Source organism: Achroia grisella, unplaced genomic scaffold (genome assembly GCF_030625045.1).
Source record: "Achroia grisella isolate CSIRO2021 unplaced genomic scaffold, CSIRO_AGI_Agris_v1 utg2547, whole genome shotgun sequence".
Taxonomy (NCBI): domain Eukaryota; kingdom Metazoa; phylum Arthropoda; class Insecta; order Lepidoptera; family Pyralidae; genus Achroia; species Achroia grisella.
The window spans coordinates 169,396-190,762 of record NW_026712744.1 but is presented as its reverse complement, the minus strand read 5'-3'; the positions used below and the strand labels follow the sequence as shown (position 1 = coordinate 190,762).

Genomic DNA, 21,367 nt, shown 5'->3' with positions numbered 1-21,367 from the left:
GTTCATAGTAACTCCATTTAAATCATTACTTTCACCCACTCCTTTACTTCGATAAGCATCACTTGTCGTTCTCAATGTCCAATGGGAGTACAGGCTGTTAATGATTCAATATTAGTCCTTAAGTAGTCTACTATGGGGGTTCTCAAACTGTACACATATTTTGAAATCATACAAAACTATCAATCAAATAGTTTATAGAATTGCAATTACATTGTATTTTAAAGATTATTTCGTTGTTTTTACTGTAGTAGACTGTTTACATGGCCGTCTACTTGAGTACCGCCTTGGGCATCTATTTTAGTTGCCAAACAGCTTGGAAGCTGTACATCAGTTTAAGATTAAAATGTGGTAGATAAATTCAAGGATAATAAATTTCTCAATTGGTCCTTATTCTAGGGGAAAATTTCACATAATATACAAAAACATATTCAATGAAGAAACTGTATAAAACAAATATCATGTATCATATTAATCACAATGTATTCCCCTGATTTTGAATGTATTTTATTTAGAGTTTTAGAATTGTCATATTTGTTATTTTCACTTTTTCCTTGTTGTACCTTCTTATATTGTACCTTGTTGTTTGTGTTTGTACCTTCATTATTAGTAATTATCATTTTCTATCCATTGTTTGATTAATATTTTGCATACAGTCCATTCATTCTATGAAGGATATTTTCTATACACAGAGGGTTTGAGGACCACTGTCTTTGATAATCGAGGGCGACATTTCTACCGCACGGTCACGTTGTCCTGCGCTTTCTTTTGTCGCGTTTGTTTGGTCTTACCGACCATTGTCTTCCGGAGGACACTTTATATCCTGGCATCGATAAAAAAACCCATCAGTAATAATCGAACCGTCGTTAGCCGATCACCTTGTCTTAGGTCCCAGGAGCTAAAATGTGCAACAAAATGTCAGTGTTAACTCTAATGTATCTCGTAACATTTTTGGCAGTGGTTCAATGTGATGTCGATGATAATAAGTCTCCAAGTGTTGTGGATTTCCTAAGCAAAGGTAAACATATAAATAATTAACTACCCTCAGACCTATCTCATATTTCCATCTAGACTCCTAAGAAGACAGATAACTTGTTTCAATAACTTCTATTAACTGGCTACACTACACTATACTCTGTGGATACCTACTATATAATCTATGGATGTATGTGTGGCACAAGAAAAGAAATAATTCTGGTCATTTGACAAGAATATCCAGACACAAACAAGACAAAGCCTGTACTGTGTAAGACTAATTGATTTCTCAACAGGTAGCAACATAGCACTTGATTACATTTTTCTTTTCAAACACAGAAAATATCGGGTACTTAGTATATCATAGTACTTACTTTTGTTTGTATGTATTAAATAAATTGAAATATAAGGTTTTACAATTATGTACGACTTATATCACCTGTACTGCAACTTTTAAACTACATTCACATATATTCCAATAACATTTACACCATATGTATATTTAAAAATTAATTCTTATTGCCTTTGATCCCATATATTAAAAACTATTTAAAAGACATTATTCATCTAGTTTTATTTTCTAATACTTCGTAGAAGCTTGTTATGAAGATTGGAAAGGAACGGAAATTTTAATGACTGAGACAGAACAAAGTCAGACTGGCTAGTCAAATATTTTTATATATAGCTTAGAACTGGATATTAGTCGATGTATTTCTTTTCCTGTATTGATTTGATCGGACACAATAGACTAGACTTTATTTATGCATAGACACGTACCGTCTACAACTGCGCTACGGAAGATATCAATGAGTTGCGAGCTCGTCCTTTGCTCAGGTAGTTCTATGGTACCTCAGAAACACTTTGGAAACTTATAATCTTAAGCCAGTTAAGTTTGTTATCGGTATCATAATCGTCAGAGAGTTAGTAGATTATTATCATAATTACTTGAGCAGAATGTCAATGAAGAACCTAGCTCTATTCTAATGTACATAATTATGCTGTGTTAAGCTACACTCAAACAACATTATTTGGACAACTGGGTAGTATATTATCTATTGTCGCGATTATCTATTGGCGAGATCACACCGCAAAGTCCCTTAATTTCCCGCTTACATCCCTTGAAAACGAGTTCATGTTGGACATACGTCGTGCTAACTTTGTATGATGAACATCGAATAGTTACACTATTTGACATAGGAACATATTTAAATGAAATTTTAGCACACTAATAGATCATGTTTTAGACTACACATAGAATATTTTTTTACACGAATTATCTCTGGACATAATTAATGATGAAAATAAACTTTGTCACTAACAAAAATATCACTTTATTGATATCATTTTCCCGTTTTCTCGAAAATAGGATGCTATTTTTATAAAAGCCTAACTCCTTTGAATTCGTTGTAATGAATTATGGTCTAAAATTGTGGTTCTTCTGATAAGTATCGTATTTATATTTAATATTACTAGACATTATACTAATCTTAAAATACAATCTTATAATGATATAATAGTCTAAGGTTATCTTAATCTTAAATCTAATAATACTCAAATATCTCAATTAATATAATTTATTACGTCAGCATTAGAAAATAGTTGATTGGATTTCGTTAAGGTTAAGTATTCACATGACTGAAATGCTGACGTATGTCTCATTAGAAATGGTTTAATTGGTATACACATTTAGAATCATGATAGAATGTTATTGCAGGAACGTTGAAGCTTTTATTAATTGAATACTAATATTTCTATTATTAACTCTAATGTGTTAATTAATTACATGTATTATGTAACGCCAACACTTCCGAATATAACCAAATTTTGTACTTTTACCTCCTGCGTAATCACTAACAAAAGATTACATCAATTTACTCATAAAATTAAACGCTTCCTTCGATCAAATTTGTAACATTTTTAATATTGTAACTAAATTTTTATTTCTGCTAATTAGTATTTTATTACGCTTGGGTTCTCTTACTCCTTTACCATTCCTATGACAGAGTTTAAATGAGAATTTAGCTCTTTGTAATATCAACGTAGATGGGTTTTTATAAGGAAGCGAATTATAAAAATTAATACTCAAATAATATATATCATTTTAATATAGACTACACACAATAGATATAATAAAGAAAGAAGGGTGAGTCCTAAAATTAATTAAACTTTATTACTTTAAAATATATGCAAGTTTCCTTGATAAACAGCTTACCTTAAAACGTCTGCTGGATCAATTAGATAGTGTAGAATAAAAGCATATCATAAGCTTTTTAACGGATGTAGAATATTCTAGATGCTTCCAGTCTATGTTTTACCAGTCAGTCATTACAATATGTCAACATGTTGATTGATAAATATTTCAGATGTGAACGTCGGCCGCACGTTTGGTCACAATGCTCTCAAACGGCTCTCATTCATATTCCTGCCAGTTATGTTTACCCTGGGCGTCATATCAACGCTGCTTATGGCTCTTGCCGTAATTTCCGTCAAGAATCTCGCCATTGGAGTAATGTTGCTCATTGTTGCCGTTAGTCAGGTAATTTTTTGTTTTTATTGAGTAATGGAATTCTCAGTGAGATGCAAATGATTTTTATTTGCTATCTTATTAAAATAATCTTTACAAGAACCTATTTTATTAAGATTAATTGATGTATTTTTATGTAATTTCATGACGTACAATTTTTATGTTACTTACCAGTAACGGCATATAACGATTTACGGTATACCTGATGGAAAGTGTTAAACGTTCCCTATACTGATTAGCAGGGACATCACATCATCATGTAATAATATTCCTCATGCGTTGCCATTTCAAGGGTCCGAGGTAGTCCAACCAACGCACCCTATGATGGTTAACTTTCAAATTGAATCACATCTTGCACAGCAAGCTGCTAAGTGACTGAAATGATGGCACAGCTAAAAACTCAGATGATATAGTACAAAGTCTACCTCACTAGACAACAGAAAAAACAGTAATAATAATCTCAGGACAATTCACATAGCGTCATGCCATCTAGACCCAAGTTAAGCTAGCTAAAGCTTGTGTTATGGGTACTAGATAACTGATACATATACATATTTTTTTTTTTTGTAAATACATACATATTATACGTAGAAAACCCCCAGACCGATACAAACAATCATACTCATGAATACAAATGTTTGTGCCGTGCAAAGAATCGAACCCGCGACCATCGGTCGTAAAGCGGTGTGCTAGACCGCTAGACCACGAGGTCGTCAATTATATAAGTAATATAGATAAATAATAGATAAGTATCATTTTTTTTTACTTATTAGGCTGTATCGCGTCTCTTCTTCGCGGCTTCGGCTCCCTCTCCGCTGGTACATCTTCATCCTCGAGCTGAACTACTTCCTGCTCCTGTAACGGGCCCCTGGCCAGCATCAGGCCCACTCCTTTCTCCGTGGGCAAGATCTGACAACGAAGCCCCGATTTCCGATTAGAAAGAATCGATATTTTAGTGATGTAACGCCATTCAATCGTTCTATGTGCTACCTCAGCGATAAGGAACAATGAAACCACGAATTAATGCATTTATTAATATTTAAAAGTCTAATTACATATTTTTTTAACGAATATACTGTAATGATGACTGAAATAAATTCAGAGAAAAATATATTAAGTACGTAAGTTAATTTGTAATGTAAACAATTTGAACGGAATAACTTTGTGATAGGAACTTACAATTACTTAAGAGTGCTTTCGAAATACGTAAAGTTTCTTTCGCAAAAATCTTCGTCTGTTTTTCACAAACTTCTGAAATTATTGTGATTAATAGACGACGAATATTGTTATTATAAATTTTTATTTATTTATTTATTAAACATCTATTAAATATGAACAGTGATTTTACTTGTCAATATTGAGAATAGCGTAGTTACCAAGACCAGTTTACAAACCCTATTCAATAAATCAGACTAATGGAAAAATTCGAAAATATCTGTGTCTATCGACAGATATGTATGGATCTCATATTATTACATACATGCCTTTTACGATTAAACGGTTGAACGGATCTTAATGAAATTTGAAGTGAAGATAGATTATCCCTATTAGAAGGACAGACATAGGTTATCTTTTATTTAAAAATATGCAGACGATGCGAGTAAAAGCTAGTTCGACATAATTATTTTAATTAATTAATAATCATGGCACTGAATAAACTGAGACGCAACCAATGAGACAATTGTTATTTAAAAAATTGTTATAGAGCATATAAATGAAATCAAAATTAATAAAATTAAATATATCTTTACATAACTTTATGAGAAGTCAAATCTATCGTCAGTTCTCGCGATGTAGCCCGAACCAAGAAGAACCGACAAGAAACTTAGCAATCACTTTTGCCAATTTTTCTAATGCCATTGTATATCATCATAATACTATACAATTTTTTTTTATTTCGGTTGGATACAGCGACTATTAGTATATGCTATTAAATTATATTAATTCTTATTAAATAGAGATTATTCAATCAACAGACATAATTTTAATGACCATTTCCCCACAAGTAGCACACGTTCACGAGTATATATGATTTAACACGTGGCAAGCATAAAGGAATAGGAATTATATTCACTATGTAAGTGTAGCATATGAGAATACTGGTAGCTCGTAGCTTATAAAAATGTAATACCAGGAAATATATAATACCAGGAAATTAGTTGTCGTGATGAATGTCGAAATAAAATCTACGAGTATAATAATAATCGTAGTCGGCACTACATATACCCACATCCTAATTATCTTGTAGATCGCATGACAAGGGTAAATAATATTATTTATTTAATTAACACGCCCACGAAATCTATCATGCCATATTTTCCAACACCGTCTTTGGTCTCTATTAATCCAACATACTTATTTCAGCTTTAGGGTAAAAACGGTCAGCAGTCAGGCGCAGTATTCCATATTCGTTCATAAACATAACAGGTAACTCACTAAAATGACTACCATTAAAACATAGAAAATGAGAAAAATAAAATGCGAGAATATATTAAGTCAAACGAACTGAAATTGTCTAAATTAGAAGATAAAATACTTAACTAAAGTCAATTGTATGACGTTGCTTAAAAAGTAATAATAAAGCTTCCCTACTGTTATCCCAGATGGGATAATTAAACATGACATGGCCACATTTCTCAGGGTTGGTATATGATAGCCCGGCCAGAGCTAGCCTAACGCAATCTGTCGAATTAATTTATTATGTTTCAGACGTTTTCGTCACGGGAGAGTTATTCAGAAATATAAATTGATACAAACTTTTTTGTTTCGCCCAAACTAGAACGCACAATTTTAGGGTGGTAATATGGTATTAAGGTAGTAAATAATTAAAAAATACATTTAGTTTTAAGGCGCTGTCCTATAAAACTAAATGTATTTTTTAAATTATTTTAACTAATGTAAAAGTTTAATAATTTTCTTAAATAACTTTTGTATTTGTAATACTATGTCTTGCGAGTTTACATCATTATACTTAACAGTATTCTAAGAAAAATTCCTTAGCTTATATTTAAAATGATAACAAAGTGGTATGATTTATCTGTCATCACGGCTTCAGTATTACTAGAATTATTTCATTATTGACATTATTGTACAATAGAACATTCACAAGCATGCAAGTGATATCTTTTTATGCAATAATACTGTTTTGAGGGATTTCATGTGAACAATATATAAAGTACTTTGCCATTATAATGGTTGGCACGTTTTTATGTAACATTATGGAGAATTTCTCTGGGGCACGGTATAAGAATGAAAGTTGGTTGTGGCCATTGAAATGGTAGCTTGAAGTAGGTATAATTTTGTAAACCAGTTTGTAGGCTGAGGACTACTTGATTTCTTTAAATTCTTATAAGTTTATCAACCAATTTGTATTCCAAGCTGTGGTAAAGTTGCATAACAAGATTTATCTCTAAAACAAGGGACATCTGAATAATTTAAATTACGTGTATTTTCTCGTCTATAGGAAATACCTATAGTAATATTTATTATAATATAATTTGGGAAAAAAATACAATAATTAGCTAAGCTGTAGGTATTATTATTTCGTTTGTATTTATTCCGGATTAGAATAGGACGAATATTATTTTTAATTGAAGCTTATCTACTACAATATATTTAAATAAAACCCACCGAAATCGGTTAAACCGTTTTAAACATTATCATGCAAAGTACAGATCATCAGGCCAAGATTCTGACACATTATTTTAGGTTTTATTTTACATTGATAAGTAAAAGTTATATTCATATATTTTTCATTTAGGATAGCATAAGTAATATTTTTATTATATGTACACAAATTGTGTTGTTATTTTAATTCTCTTATTTAAACTTATTTTGCCATTTCAATACAAAATAATAAACAATAATATGGTTAATTTTGTAAACACGAGTATGTCTAAATGTTACGTGAAGTTGATAATATATTAACATTTAATATGTTTGTTGTGTACTTTATTTAATAGACTAAAATCTGAAGAAAATGTAAAAATATATTCTTAATTATGTTTATGATCTTACTTTCAAAGATACATAGTCGACGGAGTGAGTAGTTAATTACTTTCATAGTCCAATGTCAAAGAACTGAAAGTGAGCAACGAGCAGTAAATGTGATATAAACGTCAAATAAAACATGGCATCACACACTTGGCAACTGAGACTCTATGAAATAAAGCTAGCCTGCAATATCTGAAAATGACGTTCAATTTTTTCTTCTATGAAACAAAGAGAGTCCTATTATTATAAAATTAATAGATACAGATTTTATACCTGTATGTAAGTGTCTATTTATTTTATTGATGCATGTAACAGAATAGTGCTTCTGCGTGTGTTAACGGCAATCTGGCAGGTCTCCAGTGCATGATAATAGAATGAGTATCCCCTACCTGGAAAAGACCCTAGGGAGGTATAGAAAATATATAATAGGTACTAATGAAACAAACACTATATAGTAGAGGCTACAGTTGCAATCTTATACTCCAGGATTAAACAAGTGGTTCTTACAGCGAATTAAAACTTTATTTTATATTTATATTATATATATGTCATTTTTGTATAAGATACACGGATCGTATTCTTATTTTGATATTAAGTAATAAGACAAATATATTAATAGATATCTCTCTTGTTCCTAAAAATTAGTCACTAAAAACCTACTTAACAGTTTGTAGGCATTGAATTATTATGTCATCTGTCTTTCCAATTAGGAAGATAACATAGAAAAAAGACATTTCCGTAGCTATAGTTACTTATAAATACGGTGACATGTTTATATAATCCCATATTAACTAATTATTTCAGTTCTCACATATTTTTAAAACTATATATGTACTTACGTAATGATGATATTCAAGATTAGTACCATATATATATATATGTATATAAATACGTACACAATGCAATACCTATCTAACTTCATATTGAATCAAACTAGGTTATCTAGCAGGTAGTACTCGACAGGTTTACTTTCTACTTTCATGATGTATATGTATATATTAATATAAAACTAATTTAAAAAGAAATATATATAAACACAGAAAATTGTTCTATATCCATATACAGGAGTGAAAACGTGTATAATTTAATCTTACTCAACAAAAACCAGATTACTAATTCCGGGTAAATTCATGCAGGATGAACTCGTTTAGTTCGAAATCGATTCAGTTTAGAAAAAATCGATATGAGCTATCGATCACCGACACTAATCACCACGGAAGCATTGATCTAGATATGTAAATACTTAGTTACTTAATATTAGATATATAAACTAAAAAAGTAAATATATGCTCTATACGCATGGGATTAAAGATATATTTAGAAATATAACTTGCATCTTTTTAAGTACCCACCAACGATAGTGATGTAATTTTTGCGTTTACATTTTTCAATATATTGGGGAGCACTACGCCTCGATACAGTTACAAGTTTATAATGTGGAACTATTGATGGTGGGGGCTCATGAAGAGTTGGTTAATCAGAGTATCCATTGCCACTCGACAGAATGGCGCGCGCGTTATGTTGTCTCTGCGCTTGCGTCGTTTTATCTTTAAACGTTGCGTTGGTGACCGCTCAAAATGGACATTCAATCTTACCTGAAGATGCTGTTATGAAAAAAGTGGAACTGATTCAAGGTGTATCCATGAAGATACCTCACAATGACACGGAGAAATTGTTTTCGTTTGAAATCAATACGAAACAAAGTGCTGGCGAAGGTAAGAATGTTTTGTTTACTTTCTATGTAAGTACTTACCTTTCTTATAAAAATTGTGACTTTTACTTAATAATAATACTTCTTTTATGAGCTTTTCAAATAAGTTTTTTTTATTATATTAAATGATGATTTAAAGGCAAGTATTCACTTGAGTATACTTTTTTATTATTATATTCCGGGACTATAATAATAAAATTTGTTAACTTAATAACAATACAAATTTCTGTTAAAAAATATCCATACAAGATACTTGTATGTAGATGTAATTCTTTAATTTATTAAAAGATAATTAATAATTAATTATTGCTCTAATTTATGGCTCTTTAATGATTAGATCTAACTGTTTGATAGTTTTTAACAGAAAATAAAACAATTTTCTAAAAAGTAATTTTATTACTATTTATCGTTGAAATGAAGACTTGAATATTATTATATTTGGGTTGTATTTACTTTTTAATGTCACATTATACAAAAATAAAAAAGGATCTTATCAAGAGAAGAAACTCTTATCACTTAGGGGTATGAAAAATAGATAGTAGCCGATTCTCAGACCTACTGAATATGCATATATAATTTCATAAAAATCGTTTAGGAGGAGTACGGTAACTAACGTTGTAACACAAGAATTTTATACTCGTATATAAGATTAGAAGTATAATTACACTAGTATAGCAACTAAATTAATCTCAAATTCATATTATTAGTCTGTTAAAAATAGATATTTAGCCTACCTGTTATTAATTTGATCCACAGAAGCCTTTTCTCACTATGATTGCTTAGTAATTAGGCAATTTTGGTGCACAAATTAAACAACACCTCCTACATTTATTGCTATTTGTTGGACAAAATCGAAACTTACATGAATAGTAATAATTATTTAATATACTCCACTATCTACTCTACTCTAGAATAGCGAAATTAATTGGATGAAACAACATTGATTGTCACGGGATACACTCTACAACGCAATTAAAATCGCGTTCAAATCAGTAAAGTAAGCTCAAATACACAGACAACATACAAAATTAAAAAAAACCTTAATTTTTAGCTAGAAACATATATAGGACTACGCGTGTAAATTGTTTTTTTATTTAATTATAATGGGCGCGGCTCTTGTTTAACTTTATCTTAATAATATTATAAACGCGACAGTTTGTAAGTATGAATGTTTGTTACTTTTTCACGCAAAAACTACTGAACGGATTTTGATGAAATTTTACAGTAATATATAGTTTATGCATCAAAATAACAAATAGGCTATATTTTTTATTGAAAGTAACGCGAGTGAAACCGCGTGTACAGCTAGTATTTATATATACAAATTAAACATGTATAAAATGTGGCTTTAGCGCCATATACATGTCCACCAACTAACATTTAGTTTGATAAGAAAATGAATGAATTTATTGATACTAAAATATCACGACTTTAGGACTATAGCCCAATTAGAAGTTAAGCACGTTGTTTCGCATAAATGATGACGCACGTTCGATCTTCGGTAGGATCAATTAAAGAAAATGGGCTTTGCTAATCTGTTTCGGGCGCTCTGAATTCCTGTTTATTGTCTTCTATATCAGAGAAAGCATCTTTAATTTGTTTTCTTTCTGTTGTTTCTCTTACAAGATATTTTAATTATATTAGGGTATTGTAGTAATTTATGTACATTTTGTACCCCTTCTTTTTACCGTCAAGCAGTCACAAGACAACAAGAAGGCCATATGGCTATTCCTATATGTAGGCAAGGATTGCCATCAGGTGGAGCATTTAAAATATTCTACATAAAATGTTAAATAAATTGGAGAAAAAATTGCACACGGGAAACGTCACTCATTAATAAGGCTTTGAAATGTTGCTTGAGTGTTCAGATTTTATTAAGTAATGACTTGCTCTTAAGACCATCTTAGTCATCACTTGAATATTTTTGTCTAAATATTTTTTAATATTTTTGTAATGTACTAATGTAATACCTACATACTGGTGAAACTAGTTAAGCTAACAATGTCTTTATGTATCTTTAAATAGGTGCCCTGGCGTCGCATTGATAATGTAAATAACTTAATTTTCCAGAAATAAGAAACTGAACAGTTGCACTCTAATCTGTAAATTCTATTAATATTTATGTACCCGTATATAAATATATTAATCTATATTTACCTTTCTTATAAGCAAATGTTGAGAGTTCAAAAACAACAAAAAAGTCATGCAAATAGATGCAGTGGTTCTAAAGCAGCAGTTCATCATCAAGTGTATGATAATGTGCTCACATTATCATACACTTGATAATGAACTGCATTAATTCAGAAATTATATTTTTTAAATTTATCCCTTATCGTGCATTTTACAAAATTGAACTATGATCATACGGCAATTATAACTTAGTACATGAAATTCTGTTGGAGTAACAATTCGCGGTCACACTGTGAACTAAAATTGTGAAAAGTAGATCGCAAGTAAAAGGAGAATCGATCGATCGATTTTAAATCACGTACCGACGCAACGTACCGCTAGCACCAGTTGTAATCATGGATAGTAATTTTTTATAGTATGTTTCTTAGTTTTACCTATTTTCTTAGTATTCTCTCTAATCGATATTTATACATAAAAAATTACAACTGAATTATGTGGTAATTTGTACGACTAATTAAACAAATGGCTTTATGTTTCCTTGCTTTTTTGTTTTGCAAATGTTAACTTATGTAATATAAAACACCTTGGTAGAATGCTATACTCGTTCAGATTGCACAAGAGTAATTATACGTATTAATGTATTTTCTGAATTAATAAATTAACAAAAATATAATAATAATATAATATTATTATATTATATTTATAAATATATATTAATTATATTTACATTTTTTTATATATATATATATATATAATAATATAAAAAATGTCTCGTCTTATAAACAGTCAATCTATCGTCTCGTTTGGACTATAACCAATAAATCTTATTGAATTTAAAACCAAAGCAGAGGCCCATAGCGTGTTATGTATCTCCAAAACTATGTACAAATTCGATTATTCGGATTAGTACGAAACCGGACTGACCTTTATACTCATGCATTTTTAATGAATGCACATGGAAAGGCGCTCACTTCTACGCTAACGGTATACTCTGGCCTCGCATCATTGGAGAATTATAGGAAGTGAATGAAATTGGGTGAGTTAGTCAGTAGTGAGTAATTCACTCTATGGATGTCTAATTGAAGTTTATAACTTCCAATAAAAAATATTTCGAATAATTTTAAGTTTAAAATGAGATTTTTGTGTATTTGGAATTGCAAAAAACGTGACATTAGTAGTAGTCTCATTTACAACAATGGCGTCACGGACAATATGCTATCATTTTGATGCCCATGGGTTGCCATTTTAGAGGACTAGATTATAATGCCTCACGTCATTTTACTGCCTTACCCATCAATTGTAAACTATATTTAACTTACAAAGCAAATTGCTTGGTATCTAAAATAGGTTAGACTGGACGTTGCTGGCATCTTGTATATCTTTTTAATTAGGAGCTCTTTTCTTATATGTATTTTACAATTGTATTGTGAGCTCTTCGAGATGAATGTATTTTTACAATTATTTTTATATAGTAAAGGCTAATAATACTTCCAATATAAATAACAGTCAGAGGTCAGATCAAATAAAAAAGAATTCGTAATTGTACACAATATATTTCATAATTACAACTTATGTGAATGACCTATGTTTATCGCGAAATAAATTTGATGAACACTTTCTAACTTTCATCCTAAATTACCATATCCCTGGATAATTATACTTTCGCCTATATAAGGCTCACAAAATCGTCAATGTCCAGAAATAGAATTTGTTAATTTCATCGTATAAATGGAATATTGCTTATTTTCAATTATGTATTTGGCAACATGTCAATATACCTAAGCACTAAAGTTTGTTGTAACTATTTTATCTACATTGAAATTGATATTTTATTTAGGTATGGATATTATATGTACATATACATTTCTACTTATCGTTTCCCAAATGATAAAGTTTTAAGGATAGGAATAATTTCAAAGTTTGGGTATAGGATAGGTGAGGTAGGTTAGATATTACAGTTAAATTTATTTTCATATTAATTACTTAGTTCCTAATATTCGTCTTCTTAATTTAAGAATTTGATTAAAGATTTTATCTTGTCACTATACCCTAATATTTCCTTACTGTAATATCACAGATAAGACAGCCTCCTTATACATTCTATGATAACTATGATAATATTCGCAGCCTTGGTAGTATTGAGGTTTTGTTTTGCACATCGTATAACTTCCTATGGTCGCAGGTTCAATTACTAGTTCTATTAAAATATTTGTATACATGAATATGGTTCTTTCTATTGTTCTAGATAGTGATATTTATATATAAGTAATGTATTTAAGTATTTCTACCTATTGTATTGATTGTAGTATGGCTAGTACATGCCCATAACAAGCTGTGTTTAGCTTGGGACTAGATGATGCTGTGTAAAAAAATATGATTGTACTAACACATTTGTAGTTGACTAAATAGAATAAGTGACTATAACACAAGTGTTATAATCGAAAATTTATAAACGAAATAGCATATATTTTAATATAGGTTATCATTTCTATAGTTATTGTAGTAGTACTTAATATTAATATGTTATAAGTGACGTTTTACACTTTCTATCACGTAGAACATTAGCTTCTGCAAACCGAATACCAATACAGACAAATAAAATCTACTACTAAAAAAATGTAATCTTTTCATGCAAGATATACTTTAAAAATGCCATTATTATGCCAGAGGTAGAAACTATGTTTTTTAATTTATTTAATTATTATACTGTATTGCACAATAAAAGAAGTTACAGAGAAAAACAATAAAAAAAATTATGAAAGAAGCAGGTACAAAAGGAACTTTTATAGCTAACATATTCTCCTTCATATATGTATTATCTATTTTTTAAATACGATATATGTATTAAATATTCTTTAAATAAATATTAGTATTATATTTAATTTTCAATTTCGATTGCGCAATATTAAACTGTATACAATTATTATATGGATTATGTAAAAACTTGCAACATTTATATTAATCGATATAAGAAGACGTAGCTGCCTTTTACCGTGTATGATATAATTTGAAATTTGAAATATAAAGATGGCAAATTACATTGGCGAATGTTTTTAGTGAGCCGCGTGAAAGCGGTGAAATTGCGTGCATTCTGGTAATCAGAGCAGACACAGGTGCTGTCCATCGATGGGGAAGTGTCTATTACATTTGCCATTCATTCGAGTTTTTATGGGAAAGTAAATGCCCAGAACTATAATGAGGTACTTGGTATATTAATTGGTTCTAACAGTTTATTTCAGTCCATTGTGGATAACAATACAATACAACTTTAATGACAATATTGTGATTGTTTAACTTTCCCTATAAAACATGAAACAAATAGTAGGTTATAAGATCTATTTAATAGATTTTTTAAAATAAAATATAGCTTTTGTCTGTTCTCATGATAAAACTTCACATCTAAATTCAACAAAATATGTTAATGTACCTACTTATGACAAAAATTAACAAACAGACATAAACACCTTCAAATTTTTAGCAATACATAAAAAATGTTGCCATATTTATTTTTTAATTCTAATTATCACATTATTTTTCGAGTACACTTGATAAATTTAAATAAATCCCTCCTCACTCGTGTCAGAGAAATATGATTGTTTCAGAATATTTAAATGATAATGGAGTTCTATTATTGCGCAGGAAAAAAATACAAAAGAACACTTGAATATGAAGAATATGCTTAACAAAAGGCGGTCTTATTGCTAAAAGTAATCAAGAAGTTTTATTATATCTATACTTAAAAGCGTGTAAATAAAACTGTCTAATTTTTTCATGCTTAATTTTGTAATTTATAAAACATACATAGATATTATATAATAACTTACGTTTTCCTTACTTTTCATCGATAATATATTTTCACTATATTAATGGAGCTACCTTATCTATAAATATTGTGACCCAATTTTGGAATTAATATCCTAGCTCACATTGCATTCGCGTTCTTCAGAACGCCGCTTTACTTTTGATTGTCGCGGGTTTAATTTCTTGCAAAATGCAAAAATTTGTTTTTATGAGTATACATATACATATGCATGTATGTATTTACCAAAAAAATTAATTGTTTATATCGGTTTTACGTACCTTCACCACAAACTCTGCTTAATAATGGCATTGTATGAATTCTCCTAGGTGATTATTATTATTCAGACCTTCAGATTTTAGGGTGCTTTTTAAGGTAAATAGAAAATTAAACAAGCTGTAATTCCATCTGTTGGGAAATGACTACCATGTGTGATGGTCTTTGTACCCCTCATGTAGCCCTTGACTAAAAGTCAATCAATTTTATAGATTCGGTGTCATACCTTTGTACGCAGTTATATCGCTGCCATAACATTCAAAGTACATTTCAAACAATCTAAATATTTAGCAAGCATGGCAATTAAATTACATTGTTTTTGTAGCTACCTAGATGTAATTAGTAATATCTCGATAATGAAGACAGTTGAGATATTTACCTGATATGGATCTTTTATACTTATGAGTACCATAAAATGTTACGACAGGCTCTGTTAAACAATCAGATGCTATTTGTACTGTCATTAGGTTTATAGTTATCATTAGGTATACAATTATCCTACTTATTCATAATTTTTTTTTTCAAGGCAATTCACACAGCGCCATCTAAGCCCAAGTTAAGCTAGCTAAAGCATGTGTTATGGGTACTAGACAACTGATACAAATACATAGATATATTTTTTTTCGTAAATATATACATATTATACAAAGAGAACACCCAGACCGACACAAACAATAATACTCATGAATACAAATGTTTGTGCTGTGCGAGGAATCGAACCCGCCACCATCGGACGTAAAGCGGTCTGCTAAACTAGTGGTTTAGCAGACCGCTTTACGTCCACCACCGAGGTCGTCAGTCATAATTACTAGTTGCATATTATAATTATAATAAAACCTACACATATATATTACAGCAGACGTATCTACATATTTAACTTTTATATAGCTTATTCACTGCCTGCCCCGTAAGAGATTTAGCGTGAGGATAGCTGAACTGATTTTTTATATATTATTTCTTTTCACCAAAATTGTTAAATTCTTGGTAAAGGTTGGAATCGAATTTTTGAAAGTGCACATGATTTTAAATATATTTATACAGTGATATAGATGAATTTCTATTTCCCTATATCGCGCTATAACATGAGAATGAGTAAACTGGTTTTTTAATAAAATCAGTTTACTATTTCTTACAGAATCTGGCGATACTACCCCGGGCTTCGCAACGGTGCATTATAAATTTTTAAACCTTTACGCTTTTCTGTACTAAAATATGCATGCATCATATACATGAACTTCGCTATCAATTATTAAAAACTGCATTAAAATACATTGCGTAATTTAAAAGATATAAGCATACAGATAGAGACGAGGCCTTTGTTTTAGACTATATAAAGTACATTTAATAATTACAATATTTTCATCCTCCTTACAAAAGTAGTTTTAATTCTTTGCTACTGTTGGAGCTAACATTAAGTTTTTATATTAGAATAGAAATGATTCCGTTCCAGTTTCTTCTTTTTTGTACCTTTACTTTATTTGGACTAGATTAAGGTTCCACAAAAACTCTACAGCGAGTTCTTGTGTACCTATCCGTAATCTGGTGCCAACGAGAGCACCGAAGGGCCATTGAGGTACTTACATAACGGAATAAAATACATTTAACCCGTCCCCAATTAAAAATATCCAATCATTGGAATTGTGTATAATGTAATGGATCTATTTCTTACATTAAGTTCTCAATACCATTAGATATGATATGCATGCTTATAGGGACTGGTCTGCTTTGATAACTATGACTGATTTATTATGTTTCTCAAGTAGCTATTATATTTATTTAGTCTTGATATTTGGAAGTTTTTATTCAAGTTCTATATATCTTCAACAAAAAAATCTTAAATATGTTAGCTGAATAACTGTATTTATTTATTGTTGTATTTATGCATTTATTTAAGCAACATGTGAGTTTCGTGATCGTTTTTCTTGTGATGAATCTGCTTTCCGAATGAAAGGTGGAATAAAAAAAATACGACTATTCAAAAATGTTTTATGATGACTGCCAAGACTTAGTTTTCAGTAAAATATATTAGGTATAAAGACAGATCTATTATATATACTTTCATACTAAATCATATTAATAATAACTCAGGCCATTTCACACAGAACCATGTAGTAAGTTAAGCAGAACTTGTGGTTATGGTATTAAACATGTATACAAAATAAATATTTAACCTAATATTATAAATGCGAATGTGTCTATCTGTTTCTTACCTTTACACAACTAAACATCGTATCGGAACTAAACAACTAAACGGCGTATTGGATTTTATTGGTCCTAATATCAATCGAATTTATGATTACTATGATATTATATATATGTATATTATGATATTTATACGACAGACTAAATAACGGGTAAAACCTAGTATATATTTTTCAATTCTAATAAAATCATTAAATTTCAAGGCCTTTCGCAGAAAATATTCCTTTTAGCAAGTATCATTTCACTAACCTTGCGGCTTTCCATACAAGCAACTTTCATTGGTTGACCTCGGTTGTAAGTTCAAGCATAGGTATTTCTGGTTACGATAATAAAAAAATGTTTAGGAATACTACATACACTTTTTTATTATCATATTGTCTATATGATGGTAAAATAACAAAAATATTGAATATTTACAATTAGCAATTAGCAAACAATGGAATGGCCAAACTGATGGTATGTGGTAAGCATCGCCTTTTTACATGAACAGCAAAAAGGAATATCACATTAGCATTTGATTCCCGTGATATCATCCATACGTTGCCATTCCAGAGGATATGTAAGGTGTTCGGTTGTGGGAATCTTGTAATTTCACTGCCTAATCTTATCCCACAACCGAACACCTTACATATCAAGCTGCATGGCAACTAAACTCTATACATATCGTATAAATTATGTATGTAATCATATCCACTCGTATAAATTAATAATGAAGGGCTATAATTAGAACTAAATTCTTGTAGTAAATATTCTTATATTTATGTTATATCATATGATATGATATATTGTGGTAACATTGATTTATACAATTACCGTTGCATTCATAATTAATAATAATAATTATAGCTGTTATGTTTACAGTCACAGTCTATATTATCATTCGTCAAATATATATAACAGTCTATAAAAACTGCATTAATGGGAATAATAAAGAATTTTGTTTTACAAGACTTCGATAGTCGTCGGAGATTCGATGTCTTGTAAATATAAATCGTTATTATATTGTTATTATAAATCTAATACGGCAGTTCTATTTTTAACAATTCGAATCCGTAAAACTTGATGAAAAGATAAAAACCTTTTTTTTCATTTGGTTACTAAGGCTCTAAGATATTTAGTATTATTAGTGCCATTTAGTGTATTCCTTTATATTATACAAAATTTCTTAGACTCATACTTTTTAGTAATATAGCATAATTATATTATTGTATTGAGAGAAAAGATATTCACAAGATTTGTCTTTCTAACAACTAATTATGTCTGTGAATCTGTGTATATATTATGTGTATAATATTTTTCAATTCTTCATCATCCAACCTTTGGAAATCTGTGTTAGGTTTTCATATATAGTTATACTACCAAAACAATGTGTCCTATATTGCACCACCATGATATTAACAACATCCTCGTTTCATATAACGGTGATAGTCTTAAACAGAATTACTAGTATTGAAATGGACTTCCGCAAAACAACGCCTAATTCGAAATATTTAAACTGAATTTGCCTATGTGAGGTGACTATGATTTATCAATATTGTTTGTCAGTTATTCAATTAATCCCATGCTACGTACTTATTAGTTTCAATAATAATATTGTCCTTTTTCAGGTCGAGGAAAACAGAAGAAACTCATGGAGCGTATCCTGCCCTTATTCATCATGCCATTCATCATCCAATCAACAATAGTCCCGTTATTTTTAAGTATGCTAAAATTTATGCTATTTAAAGCTATGATGGTTGGAAAAGTAGCTCTGGGTTTGATTATACTGAATGCTTTCAAAAATCACAATACAGTGAAGGGACGGGACGCCGAAATGGCTGAAGTTCATTATGGGTATCATGGAAGTAATATTGAATATGGAGCCTATATAAACTGATATTCCTGTTTAGAAATTGTGAATAGACATTCACAAATATATTATACGTCTGGTTTCGAAGAAAGAATTGCCGAGATAGGCAATTACGTAATACTGTTACTAAATATATAGCATAAATGCTCCTCTAAGTCATTATTTTAATGTAATTTATAAATAATTAATTGTTATTACAATTAAGCATATTTAATTGAGAATTGATGTTCAAAGTTGTAATTGTCTATTACAAAGTTTACTTCACAATGATCACGGTGAGTTGTTGAATATGTACAGATAAAAAAAAAATTAATTTATATATTTAGATAGGATCTATTCGAATGTATAAAACTATAGTAATATATCTCTGTGTTGTGTATATCTATAGATTACCTCTCATAGATTTTGTAAGAATTATTCAAATATTTTCTACTCATTTCAACGATCACAACAAAAGCAAACAGCATTTAATTTACGTTACTTTATGCATAAAACATGGAACCATTAAACTGTGTAGCATATTTATTTCTTTTCAACGTTTATAATCTATGTTCATTTAACTACATATGAATGTATCTGTATTCATAAAATTTATATAAAGGTTATTTCAAAACATTAAAATTCTAAGAAAAAGTTACATTCTATAAATGGGTATTCGTGTTGTGGAAAAACCCTCATATTTATATAAAAAACTTACTTACAAACAATTTATTTATTATAACAAAGTGACAAAACTTTCCGACAAACTAAATCAAATCTAAATCTCTAAACAGAGAATTTGTTATAAACATAGAAATCGAAAGAATAACTGGAAAGAAAATAATACACTTCAATCTAAGAATAATATGCTTTAGTTATTGTTCTCGGAGTTCATTAGCTAATGTAGGTTTATTAGTCGTTTGGTATTTTTATGCATAACGGACCTATTGTCGTAAGTGAACTTTTATAGTAGGAAATTCCCACGGGATTAGAAGTAACAGTTTCCGTGCGAGCCAAGCTGAAAGAAAGAGCTAATAAACATAATCGCATGCATATTAAACTGCATAAATTGAACAAAAATACATAATCGGAAAATACAATACTATACATGCGATAGTCGCTTTTTTTAATTTTCTTTTCTTTTCACGACTAAATAGCTGAACATATTGTAATAAAACATGAAAATATATTATATGATGAGGATGGTCATATGATATATTTTATTTTTAAAAGTCGCATTGTTCATAATTAATATACATAGGTATATGATACCATAGATTCAAAACTTTAAAGATAATTTCCCAAAGTTGGTATATTCGAATTTATATAAATCATAGTTGAAAATTTGTGAAGATAAATAAAACGCCATGATGGAATTTTCACATCTCCAATAATATTTTTTATTCTTAAAACAAATGAATGCGAACCGCGTTTGAAATTTAAAATAATTACAAAAGAGTTTTTATGTCTCGTACAGAATTAATCTTATTAAAAATTCGAATCAAATTATTTTATTGTTTCATGTAGATATATAAATTTCCGACATGAAATGAAGACATAAATGTATCATGTATTAATGATATAAAACATGAACTAAAAACTGATTTACAGTTGCAAAATATAATACTAGTAAGCTAAAATCGTTATATCGGCTTGATAAAATAACTTCTGCATACAACAGTAATTTTCCATAACCTCCTAAACTTTATATTTGTAACCGTTGATAATTTCCTTAGTTTTAAGAGGTATTTGATCTTCGGTTTGAGATTTAGATACTATAACTAACATCTTGTAACTAGTTTGCTCTCGACTTTCACTTGACTATTATATATCTATTTAAAGTAACGTTTCATACTTTCATTGATTAATTTTCTACAATTATAATAGAAAACCCCGGCACGACATGTTGTTTTTATACGTCTCTGATTCACG

General features: G+C 29.7%; 2 protein-coding genes across 2 annotated transcripts; both read left to right on the top strand.

The window, feature by feature from the left end:
- The first annotated feature begins 900 nt into the window (after positions 1 to 900).
- On the top strand, positions 901 to 4,434 carry LOC131842842 (protein apnoia). Its single transcript, XM_059191410.1, has 3 exons — positions 901 to 1,015; positions 3,336 to 3,508; positions 4,270 to 4,434. The coding sequence occupies exons 1-3, from the start codon at positions 901 to 903 to the stop codon at positions 4,432 to 4,434; spliced, it is 453 nt and encodes a 150-aa protein (XP_059047393.1).
- A 4,559-nt stretch (positions 4,435 to 8,993) lies between these two features.
- LOC131842841 (uncharacterized) lies at positions 8,994 to 19,511 on the top strand. Its single transcript, XM_059191409.1, has 2 exons — positions 8,994 to 9,204; positions 19,215 to 19,511. The coding sequence occupies exons 1-2, from the start codon at positions 8,994 to 8,996 to the stop codon at positions 19,481 to 19,483; spliced, it is 480 nt and encodes a 159-aa protein (XP_059047392.1). The 3' UTR covers positions 19,484 to 19,511.
- The last annotated feature ends 1,856 nt before the right edge of the window (positions 19,512 to 21,367 follow it).